This window comes from Aythya ferina (genome assembly GCF_964211825.1).
Source record: "Aythya ferina genome assembly, chromosome: 6".
NCBI lineage: Eukaryota > Metazoa > Chordata > Aves > Anseriformes > Anatidae > Aythya > Aythya ferina.
Genome location: NC_140303.1, coordinates 16,582,492 through 16,595,366, shown reverse-complemented (window position 1 = coordinate 16,595,366; position 12,875 = coordinate 16,582,492). Strand labels below are relative to the sequence as shown.

The 12,875-nt window shown below is 38.7% G+C and overlaps 1 protein-coding gene across 6 annotated transcripts in view; it reads right to left on the bottom strand.

Annotated features, from left to right (window-relative positions):
- Positions 1-12,875, bottom strand: part of PDE1A (phosphodiesterase 1A) — a 253,162-nt gene that overhangs the window by 177,779 nt on the left and 62,508 nt on the right. The window contains exon 1 of one of the 6 annotated variants that reach the window (XM_084524836.1): positions 9,002-9,162. The exons of the other annotated variants lie outside the window; for them this stretch is intronic. Within the exon in view, the coding sequence (XP_084380962.1) occupies positions 9,002-9,003 (2 nt within the window). The 5' untranslated portion in view covers positions 9,004-9,162. Of the gene's footprint in view, positions 1-9,001; positions 9,163-12,875 lie in introns of those variants that run through there. 6 annotated transcript variants of the gene reach the window in all.

Below are 12,875 nucleotides of genomic sequence, written 5' to 3'. Positions count from 1 at the left end.
TAAAGTGTCTGAATTTTTAGGCTTTTCATGCGCTTTCAAAAAGTATTAAAACATTCCAATATCATCATGTATATTTTGGCTATTAATGTTTGGTTTGTTGCATTATATCTCAAATATATTATGTATCAAACATATCTGAAGATATATATTAAATATTTATTGTTGACTGCCTTTTCATTTATTTTAGTTTTCTGCATTAGGTCACATTTTCTTTTTTCTTCCCTTTATCTCACTTTTAATTCCCCACTAACTGCTCCCCTGCTTTTACATGGTCTCACTGTAAAAACCTCTAAGTAAGCATTGCCATTCTGGCCACAAGATGAACCCATGGACAAGCTCCCCAGGTTGGTTGTTCCTGGTGGTATTTCACTTTCAGTAGCTTCTTTTCCCTTAGAACCCAAGTAGAGGCAAGGAGCATGAATTTTACACAGACAACAAACCTTGCAAACAATCTAAAAGGGACATGGCTGCAAAATGTCCCCACATGAGCAAGGGCTGGTTTCACACACAGTGTCAGGGCTTTGCTACCACCAAGCTTGTTATAATTTGCATCATACTCTGGCATCTTTACTGGCCCCTGAGGAACAATTGTCCACTGAAAAAACTTTCTACTCCTGTTACACATAATTATCCACCATGCTTTGGGCTCCCCTTCTACCACTGTAAAATAAACTTTCCTTTTAAATAATTCATGTCACCCAAGGCTACCTGCAACAACCAGGCCACACAATGTACATTCTGTAAAGCTCCGCTCTTTTGCCTTTACCCCAAACCTTTAGAAATTACTATTGACAGAGGATTTCAGATCTGCTTCCTGTTTAATGCTGACCAAGGTAAGGTACACCAAACAAGATTTTGTTTATTCTTCCACTGAAGCCTTTTCTTCAAACAAATCAATAGGCAAGTCCTTTGACATAACTCCACATTAGAACCAGCTTACAATAAAGGATGTGAATTATAAAATAAGCTATATTAATATTACCTGCTAAATTGAATATTCCTTTCTGACATAATCTTCTTCAATGACAATACTTTGCTAAATACTTTTGCTTGATGAAACAGTGAAGGTAGTGGAATAGAAAACCCACCTGCTCCCTCAGCCCCTTCTGTCTCCAAAGGAACAATTCCCTGCCCAGAGCCATGCCACAAGGACATCTATGCCATTGCTGCAGCCTCACGGCTCAGCTAATTCCCTCAGTAAGAGATTGCAGAAGGAATAGATCTACAGAGCTGTGGGCATGAGGTCTCCACTACACATGTGTCAGAGGGATTGCCTCCAGACAAACTCCGACCTAGCCCCTCAGATCAAGAAGCTCTTAGTGGTCAGAAAGCATGGTGTGTGCTCCTGGAGCAAATCTTACTTACTTTCATCCAGATGGAACTGAGCTCGTGTTCTCAAGACAAGTGCCTAATACAAATGGAAAGTTCATAACTGGGGGTGATTATGGCCCTCCGTGTCCGTCAACAATATCAGAACCAATAAGAAAACTCAGGCACCTATTTATATTTTTCATAGAAAGAAGGCAGATGTTTCCTGTACTTTCTGTGACAGTGGCACACAGCAACATAAGCTTTGAGCAGATCAGACAGGAACCTGTAGAGGCCAATACGCTGAGGAAATCTCTTGGGGAAAAGCCATCTTCAAGGATAGAGTTTTTTATGTCAGGAGCTTTACCTAAACTATTGTTTGTTGGCCAACATCTTTTAGCCAGGGAAATAAAATGGGAAAGAAAGAGAAGAATAAAAGGTGCATGCTTCCTTAGCTCTACAGCAAGAAGTGAGGCAGAAGTCCAAGCTCCACATAGAGGCTCTTCAAAAAAGTAGAAGCAGTGATAAACTTGGTGTGACTATATTTTTTATCCCCATGCAGCCATTTTAATTTTTTAGAATGTATCTAGGTGCAATTTATTAGCAGCAAATGTGATCTACCTCTTATAGTGGGACATCCCCTGAATTTGGATCTGTCAATTCACAAAAGCAGCAACAGGCAGTAAAAAAAAAAAAAAAAAAAAAAAAGTGACTGGAATGCAGTTAAAAAACTAACCTGTTTCTTCCTCGCCAATTTAAATCTCTCTGCTTATTATAAATGGAGAGCTCTTAAATCGCAGTCATGGCAGCCTGCTGCTCCCTCAGGAGGGGAGCGGAGGGGCAGGCGCTGAGCTCTGCTCTCTGGGGACAGCGACAGGACCTGAGGGGACGGCATGGAGCTGGGACAGGGGAGGGTCAGGCTGGGGGTTAGGGAAAGGGTCTGCACAAAGAGGGGGGTCGGGCACTGGGATGGGCTCCCGTCACAGCACTGAGTCTGCTGCAGTTTGAGGAGCATTTGGACAACACTCTCAGACCCATGGTCTTGTTTTTGGGTGGTCCTGTGTGGAGCCAGGAGTTGGACTCAATGACCCTCGTGGGTCTCTTCCAACTCAGGATATTCTATAGTTCTACAATTCTAAATAATTTTAAACATAATTTTAAATAAATAATAAATATAAAAATAAAAATATAGAAATATAATATAAAAAATAAATAATCTTAAATAAAAGGGGATCTCTCTTTTTGCTTCACAACATTAGGATTCTATGTGCCACTCATTGCTACATCCCTATTCACATCAGCAGTGCCCTGAGATTTGCTAAGAAGACATCTGCTATCACGTTTAAGACCACCTAACCATTTTCCTTGAGCATTCCTCAGGCATAAAAGCTATTTTCCACACTTTGTTTCCATAGATACAGCTTTTTTTTTTCTATTAATCAGAATGATAGCCTGCAAATTGCTCAGCAAATACATCATCAGCAACCAGTTAATATTCCATGCCGTGTCTGTTTACACAGTGCCCCACTCTGATCATACTTAATTTTGGACAGCTAAGGCAGAGTGGGATGGCAGAATGTGACACTTTCTAAATGGAGATTTTGACATTCTGGCTCTAGACAGACACCTATGTCAGTTATCACTTAATAGCATAGCTGCTGACCATACTGAGAAAAGCAAACAGCTTCTCCTTAGAAGAGGAAAAAACCTGTTAGGGAGACCAAATTAAAGCATCATTTCACCCAAGTATTTGACTAAATTGAATTTTAATCCTGGAGATATAAGCAGACAGACAGACAAAACAGCAGAGGGGAAAGGGATTTGTCATTCCATCAAGTTAAATGGAACAACTCTGGAAACATGCATGCAAAGTAAAGGCTCCAGCATCTTTTGTGGAGACAGCGATTTGTTTTTTTTTTCCTCTTTCTGTCTGAAAAGAATGGTGAAGTAAAACAGATGGGCTAATAATTACTACTGGCCTAAGTTTGCTGCATTAGCTTTCCAGGACAGAAAAATTCAACCCTATAACTTCAGCATACACGTTAAAGTATTTGAAAAATATGGAAGAGGTGGGAAGAATCGGAAGTACTCAGAACTCAGAGGCATTTTAAAATAAAAAGGTCTTTTTTAATCACATCCAAACATTCTCCCCTTTACCAATAAGCTCTACTGATAAAAAGGAGAATTATATTATCTCAGGAATATGTGCAGCAAATTGAAGAATAAATAGAATAAAGCACAGTTACATCCCAAGAAGAGAAAGAAAGGAAGCATGCTGTAGAAACACAACATAAAAAACAGCTTCTGAATTTCATTTTCTGATGTTATAGGGTAACTGTTTTTTCATAGTTTATATGTTAAGAACAGATTAGATGCCTTAAGCATTTCCGAATGGGTGAATTATGCAGTTTAATAGCATTACACATATACCTGAAGCACCTTAATCTGGGCATAGAAATAGTACTTATATCTTCCAGTGCTAAAAATGCTTCATTGCTCAAAGTTTGGCCAATGAAGTCCTCAAAAAAAAAATCAAAGTCAGGGGTTGATCTGCAGAGAAGAGAGGTCTAGGAAATGAAAAGCTGTACTGACTGGGGAGACTAAAGCTCTGCCAGCCATTCCTACAGGACTACAGAGTCAAAGTTATTGCTGCATTGCATTTACACCAGAGCAGTATATGATACTCATGCTGTGTCCAGTTTTGAAATATTTAACAGAATGAAGTGGAAATTTAAGATTCCAATATGGTCAAAGTTAGCCATGAAGAAACGGTGGTGTCACAGAGAAAAAATAATTCTGTGAACTTTTTGTGCCCATCTCATATTCTATATAGCTACATTTATTGAGAGAAAGCACCAGGCTATTGGGCCTGCAAAAAATGCATACCTCAGGTGATCCTATGCAAAATTATGCTTCATATATGCTAGTGACAGAAATAATTTTGAGTCTCTTGATGTTGCTGAGGCTAATGCATCTGCCACGATATTAGTCTGACAGTTGTTTTTATTTAAATTTCTCAAGCAAGTCCACCAGCAGTGGGCAGATATTACTATGGCAACTCAGCACAATTGGAGAAACTGTTCTGGAGTTGTTAGGCAACACAATGCCATCAGCTCCTGATGTTGCTTAAGCTTATTGTAGTTCATGCTGTCTGGAGTCATCTAATTAAACACACCAAAAAGGGCACTCAATTGGGAAGCTGATGTGGAAACAAGCTGTCTTTGTGATGAAAAATAAAGAATGATAATACAGGCTGCAGGAAAAAAAAAAAAAAAAAAAAAAAAAAGGTGGCACATTTTTTTTCTTTTGCAAACCTCAACATAAAATAGGAAGTAACTTCATTAGGTTTCTAAAATATGAGTAATAATTCCTAATGTAATTGATTAAGTGGAAAATCATACTGTAAAATCCCAACTGCATGCAGAAATAGAAAATTATATTCACTTTAGAACACTGTTTCAGTTCATATCACTGCAATCGTTTTAATTTGGCCTGCATTGGTCTATATAAAACAAATCTGAGTAGCTTTCCTGAACAAGAAAATTCATAACATAGTTTGAGGAGTGCAAATAATCGGTAGAGTTGCTTCAAATAATTGGTAGAGTTGCTGTTCACTTAGGCTATCTAAAAAAGTTGAGAATTAGCGGCTACAGAGATAAACACATTATCTCACACATGGGATGGCTCCTGCAGAGAGAGCGCTGAAGCACATTGGCAGAGCAATGCGGACAAGTGAATGCTGCTGCTGCCCATGATGTTCTTGTTATGTGGAGAGAAAAAAAAAAATCTTCCCCCTTTTATTTTGGCACGCTGGAGCAATAAATTCAAAGACAATTTTTAAAGCAAGGGCTGACCAGCAAACTGGGAATTATTATCCAATGATTTATTATTCCATCTGTCTTTTCTGTACTGAGCTGAGTATATGCTTATAGGTTTGGAAAGAGGACAAAGGCAGAAATAATACCTTGCAGAAGAAGTCCTCTACATTCAGAGGGAAATTTCTGTTGATAATACCCAGCTTACTGCTAATTGTCAAAGGAAATGGATAACAGCTAACTTCACAAAGATAACTGGAAAAAATTACGTGAAATGTGAAAGTGTAAAAATATGAATTGGGACAGTGGGTTTGTTTCTTTGTTTTTTTAACTCTAAGTTTCCAGACATGTAAACAGATTGAAAATGCTGTAAGACACCAGGTCAAAGTATCATAGAGAAACTTACTTTGATATTTCTAGTCAAATGTGTAAGGATCTCTGGGCCTAATACATCTAAAAAAATCCTGAGTGGTTCATTGCCCGAAGTATCCCAGCACCAACCTTCTGCATAAATAAGCATAGAAGCACCATATGAAGACAACTACAAAGGTACTTGCTTAACACTTCAAGGTGAAAATCAGACCAGTTACAACAGTTTCAAGAATTACCTCATTTAATTAAACATCACCTATTTATTTCACATCCAATTTCTGTTGGAGAATTGCTGACATTATTTGGAGCACTAGGTGATCAGCAGCACCATGAAGTTCAACAAAGGAAAATGCTGGGTGCTGCACCTTGGACAGAGCAATGCCAGGCACAGGCACAGACTAGGAGACGAGTGGCTGGGGAGCAGCCCTGAAGAAAGGAACCTGGGGGTGCTGGTCAGCAGCATGCTCCACATGAGCCAGCAAATGCCCTGGCAGCCAAGAGGGCAAACCGCACCTTTGAGACCAGCACAGCCAGCTGGTCAAAAGAGGTGATTCTCCTGCTATATTATTGTTGGTGCAGCCTCACCTTGAATAGTGTGTGCAGTTCTGGGTTCACAATATACAAAGGACATGCAAGTACTTGAAAGCACCCATAAGGAAGGCAACAAAGCCAGTAGAAGGGCTGGAGGGCATGTCCTATGGGGAGAGGCTGAGGACCCTGGGGTTGTCCAGTCGACAGTAGAGGAGGCTCAGAAGTGACCTCACAGCTCTCTGCAGCTACAGAAAGGGAGGTGACAGTCTCTGCTCCCTGGGAACCGATGGCAGGACACACGGGAACGGCACAGAACTGTGCCAGGAGAGGGTCAGACCGGACACGAGGAAAAGGTTCTTTATCTAGCCTGTTGCTAAACACTCTCCAAATGTTATTTTACATATGTGTTTTTGTGTTTTTACATGGCAGCTTGTGCTATTGGAAATATAAGTGATGAAAAAAGAAGAATATGCAGAAGTGAAATTAATTCTCTTCTGCTATTTTCTTCTCATTTAAATAGAATATGAATAACAGTTCATAACAGTTCAGAGGCCATTTTTCTCCATGTGTACTATTTGCAGATCGCTTCATAAGAGAAGACAGCTATTCTTAGTCAGTTCTGAAGACCAGATTTTCCATCCACGAAGACTAGACACTAGTAAGGATGTGCTAATGTTATTGAGTGACAATCATGCAAGTATGTAATTCATATACACTGTTTAGCACAAGGAATTGAAAAGTTAATGCTTTGCATACTTTTTGTTTGTTTGTTTTGTTTTTGCTTTGACTTGCAAGGACTCATTGTGCTGAAGCACTTAAGATAACCCAGCACCTTGTTCCACAGCATAAGTACGTGCCCATCTTTGCTGGAATGACCTCAGCTGATGCACTCCTGGGAACGTTTGCTTTTTTCGAGGTTACAAGTCTCTTGTGCCTCATAGTCAACTAACAGCCTTCACCTTCAGCACCACTTCCAGCTGACAGCCCTCCAGTTTCTAAAAGAATTGTTACTACATAGAAGCACAACATTACCTTTTTCATTATTAAATTTCCTATTGCTATTACTTTGTTTTACGAGGTCATACAATTGTTTTTATGCAGTATAGTTATGATCATCCATACTACTTTGTACCTCCTGACTTTGTATCATGAATAAATTGAAATCAGTACATGCCTACCTTTTACACTATGGCTGTTAATAAAAGCAATGTCTAAAATCAGTCAGCAGGCTGTTCTTTGGGAGTCTGACCTGGTAATCTTTCTCAACCCTGATTAGTTCTTTCATTGTGGCCCATTTTTGTCTCACTTTTCCGTATCTGTTTGTCCCCAGAGATGACTCTTTTTCTTTAAAAGAGCTTGGTAAGGCTTTTTTATGTGTGTTGTTGTTTTATTTCTCTTTTTTTAATTTTGATAACAAAGGGTCTATAGTTTGTTTTGCTCTCTTTCATCAAATTCGGTTATTATAAACATCATTCTCCAGTCTTCTGGTGTCAATGAAATTAAATAAAAATCCTTTCACATTCCATGGCTATCAGATGTCTGGAAAGGAAATAATTTGATCCCTTTCAGGTGATCATATTAAAATGTTTCAGTTTTCCTTTCAGATTTAGTAATACTCAATTTCAAACAGTCATTTCTGTTAACCATCCTGGTTTTGCCTCTACATACATTATCAACCTTACTAAAAATTGAAGAAAAGTATTCATTTAGTCTGGGGGCAATAACCACATTATCTTTAATCTCCAATTAGAAAATCTCTGCTAACAGAGAATAAAGTCAAGCAGAAAATGACATTATTATGAGACATTTAATTTCAGATATAGACTGTAGAGCAAATGCTGCTTCTGGTGGTGAATCCTTAAACTATCAAGGAACCATCAGGAATGGATGCTATTTAGCTGTGATTTTAGTAATTAGTGAGAACATAGTACTAGAAATAGCTTTAGGGGCAAAAGAATGAACTGGGGAGAACCAACTATTTAATTTTAATTAAATAGAAAGATAAGTAAAAGGAGATACGGTCCAAAGATTTTCAATTTCCAATATACAAACTTTGATTATTGATGGAATGATTTTGAAATAAAAATCTTTGGGATTCAAACATGGAATAAACTTGAGGTTTCTTTCAATTAGTGGTTCTCAAACTGCTTTTTCCAGTGAACCGTCATGCAGCAATAAAGCGTGCCACAAGATCTCTCTTACATAAGGGGCACATCTATAGGACTGGCCATATGTCTGGGAAAGCAGTGAGAGACAAGCTGCTATTTGTATCTCATGGTTGTATTATCTGCATTTTTCTCTATGGAAAGAGTACACTTACTTATATTTTTAGCTGCAGTGTATAAAGAAAGTACATATATACATAGGAAAATAAGTTCAACAAAAGTTCTCTCTGCCATCCCTTTATCACTTCTTTGCCACCGATAGATATTACTAGCAATTTTAAGAATATTACTGAAGCGCTCTGCACAAATGCAGACTGCTACTCTCTGTACTAGCAGACCACTTTGCCCCGTTTTTATTATTACAAACATGGCATTCCTAACCATTTCCCAGAGGCCTACCTCTGATCAACAGCCTGCCAGTGATGGCCAGGAGCCTGCCTGCAGCTTGGCACCTGTCCTTCCCCACATTCTCTTGGTTTAGAGCACAGTTGTCTATGACAAGGACTAGTACTGAACTTGCACTCCAAACTGAGAGCCAGCATAAAAGATCTGTCTAGAATCAAGACAGATCTAGTCTACCAATGTAGTAAAGGAACCCAGGCCAACCCTCTAATCATTGTGCACAAGAAAGGAAAGAACAAACCTGTGACTATCTGAATGTCCTCCATCTGAAAGCAGCCCTGTACCCATGCTGCAGAGGCAGCATGAAGGTCTCTTGGCAGTGCTGCACAAAGCCACTAGAAAGGGAGGTCCTGTTCCTGTATCAGCATGCCTGGCAATACTAAAGGCAAAGCTAAAAGTTATACTTACATCAAAAATGGCTCACTAAAGCAGCAATTTCACCAATCCTGAATTTAGTGTAGAAGGATTCTGCTCTGGAAGTTAGACCACAGCCCACAGTATGGGAGAGATGAGAAGATGGGAGTGGTAGAGGTGAAGTGCTCTCCAACAGCAGGAGTCCCTGAAAACATTCTGTCTGACTCATTAGGAATCATTCTTAAGCTGAGCGGAGAAAATTGAGTCATAAATGACTCATCCACTTACCAGATGGGAGGAAAGCATATATGAAATTTGGGACTGCCACTTGGTGAACAGTGTATCATGAGCTGCTACTGCTTGAGCCGTGAGTCAGCTTCCCTGACTGCCACAAAACAGGGAAAATACAGAGTGATGCACACAGAAGCAATACACACCTTAACCTGCTAGCTAGTCCCCTCATCAAAGTGTACCACCAAGGAGAGGTGTTTAGAACATTTTGCTGCCAAGCAAGCCTGGATGTTTAGCTGGCCTTATCTAAATTATGGCTCACAGCTTAACTTTTACACAGTTGTAACAGGCAATCTGTAAAAATTCAGGAGATGTAAAAAGGTTTTGTCACACCTGCTCTGTTGCAGATAGCTTCTTATCCATTAAATATAAAGAGGTATTTTGCTAGAAAAGCAAAAATGCTTATTAAATGCTGGTGAGCAATGCCAGAAATCTGTAAACTCTCACATCTTAACTGTTTCAACAAAAGTAGAAAATTAAGACAGAGACAAGGCAACAGCTTCTTATCCTCAGTGGTACCAGCTGAGTTTCAGGATTATGTGCTTCATCTTTTAGAGTCAGAAATCTCAGATAGCAGAGACTTCAGAGTGTAGATTTACATCAATCCCTTAATCTGACCTCACATTTTCTGTGCTGAAAGCCTCTCTGAGCTGCCTTTGTATGTACTGAAAGACCATAAGCAGTTTGCTCTTGAGACTGGAAAGCTGCTATAAATCAGGCTCCAAGCTGACATCTAAAAATACAAAGCATATAGGCACCCGTCTTTTTTCTGTTCTGACATCCGAATGTTCAAGGTTAGTCCAGGACCCATCAGCCCTGTCCAATTTGCTTACTTACTGATGTCATAAGCAGCTATAAAAGTTTTCTCTATTTAATCTTAGAGCCCGAGCATCTTGAGTCTCACTTGAGTAACTGCGCCAGCCTCCCCAGCAGTGGGTTAATCTTCAGCTTTAGCAGAGCAAAATATATACGCTTGACATATATTTGAAGTAAGAGCTGAAGGTGTAGCTTCTATGGAATGGAAAGTATTTGGAAACTGGGGCCTGAAAGGTGTGCATCTAGATCAGAATCTCAACTGCAGCTCACTATGGGTGCTTTGTAGATGGGTATGTCCTTCCAGTCATGGTATGCTTACCCTACTGTTAGTATGATAAAGATTTTTATAATTCCACAGTCAAAATCTCCACATCATGACTTGTCACAGCCACAGAAATCAGCTAAACAGGAGTTCCAGTATGACTTAGTATACCATAAAGTTCAGAAGCTATTTGCAGGATATGCAAACAGCTTATGCAGTTACTGATAAAAGTATCACGATCTAAGTAAGCATTAGCATTTAAATAAGTTCAGCTACAGATGATGGTTTCACAGTACAGAAGGAAAATTCAGCTTAGAATTTCTGCTGGTCCATGGCACTAAATAACATCGTATATTTTCCAGCAAGTCCAAACTACTTCTCAAGGAATGTCAGAATTGTTATGCCATTTTCACCTCGTTCCTGATGCACAAAACTGGTACTTGCACGCATTAGTTCCTTTGATGATACAATATCATAGCTGTAAAGCAATGGGTTTTCTTATATGAAAACAAACCCCTCGTGGTACCAGTCTGACATCTCACACTCTAAAATCAACATCTAACAGGCAATGGATATATGATAATTTAAAATAAAATTAAATATTGCCAACCGTACAATTCTTCTACTTTGAAAAGCCTCTGTGTAGCAACATTTGAAGCAAAAGTATTGTTTCTACTTTCTGTTTAATTAGTAATGTTTGATGCCCAAAAATACATTAGCATTATTGGAGAGCCAGCCACAATTCTGAGCCTTCTCCTGCCTTTCTTCCAAGGGGACAAATCCAAACTAGTGATTTCTATGCTAGATATTTTAAAAATTTAAGTCAAACTTGATTCAAATCATCTCTTCATTGTTTTTATGCATTTATTCATAATGTGTGGGGAAAAAGTAAATAAATAAAGATCTCCATCCATATCAGCAACTCTGTTAAGAAAAACAGAATTACTCACTTTCATTGTTGAAAGAGCCCTTAGAACTAATTAAAGTTCTCTTCACTTATTTCTTTGGGAAATGGAATTTCTCTGTATCTACAATTGCAAATCTGAAGCCTAAACTGCAATTAAGTAGTCCATCATTTCCTTGTGGAGGCTAATTTCAAAAATGCAATATGCACAGTTGGATGGGAAGAAATATCTATAGTTATGGTGCTCAGACACAGCAACCTTGCTGAGAAAATTCCAGGTAATTCTTCAAGTTTACAGCTACTAGGTTGGTTTCAGTCTTTCATTCTCACTAAGTCTTTCTAGTCTGGGACCCACAAAGGGAAACAGAAATTTGATCTTAATGGATTATGCTTGTAAAAAAGCTTATTTAAGTACCAGGCTGATGTGGACAGGTGGCCCCAGGCCTTCATTCAGTGCTTCAGCCCTTTTCTATTCTTTATGGCCTAGCAGCTAGCTAGCACCCTGAGAAACAGATACCTGCTTTATCATAAGTGATTTAATGCTTGCTGCTGCTGTTTTGTAATAACTTAACATAGCATAGTATAGCATGCTGCAGTAGTAAGTGGAAGAGATTTCAAGCAGACTTTACTTAGCCTTCAAAGCACACTGGAAGTTCCTGCTGACTTTGCTGCCATTATCACTGTCTCAACTTGTGCCAAACAAATATTTAATTATTTTTTTAACCTTAGAAGAAGACTTGGGAATCAGGCTGCCATATGTGAACCATTAAAAAGTTTTTTCAGCCCTGGTTTCCAGCAATAAGGTCTCCTTAATTTAAGCATGTTTAACTCTGCTGCTAAAGTACCCAGAAGTATAGGGTTTGATTAAAGCACAGTCATGGGGATCAAAAAGTCTGGAGGGTATTGGTGTTCTACTCTCCCATTGATCCCTATATTGAAATTAATGACACTGTTTGTTTCCTTGTCTTTTTTTATCTGTGAAAGAGTGAACTGCAAAATTTATTCAAGAATTTCAAAATCCATATGTAACTCCTGGAAATGGAAAAGGAGAAAAATATATATAAGGTACTGTTTTTGAACTGTATTCTTAAAAATGTTAGAAACAATTAGAGAGTTGCAGAAATTGTCATAGTAAAAATTCATTGATCTTTGTTAAAAAATGTTAGCTTAGTTAGGATCTTTAAAGATTCACTGAAAGATATCACATCTATGACAAAAATGGTCCCTCTGGAAGAACATGGGACATCAGAAACTCCTGAAAGAACTGGGTTTCTGACTGCTTCTCTCTTTTGTCTTGAAGACAAGCCAATAATTCAGTAAATGTTATTGTAATTCAGCAATAACTATTTTTGATTTTTTCTCACTATCACTTTAAGGTACTAGAAACTCAGTGGTTACAAAATGAACTGGAGTTTCTTTAAAGAGTAGAGTAGGTTTTACTAGAGAATAGATACTACAAAACGTGCCAGTGGCAGCCAAGTTGTCTCCTGTAGCTATCTGGAATGAACATGTGCTTCTCAGATTAAATGCAGTCCTTGATATGGCCACAGAAGATATGTACAACTACAGAGGATCTAAGGTCTCCTACTGTTGATAATGACTCATATCCTGTATTTTCCACATAGGACAGCAAGTCCCAGCTATTTATGGTACAG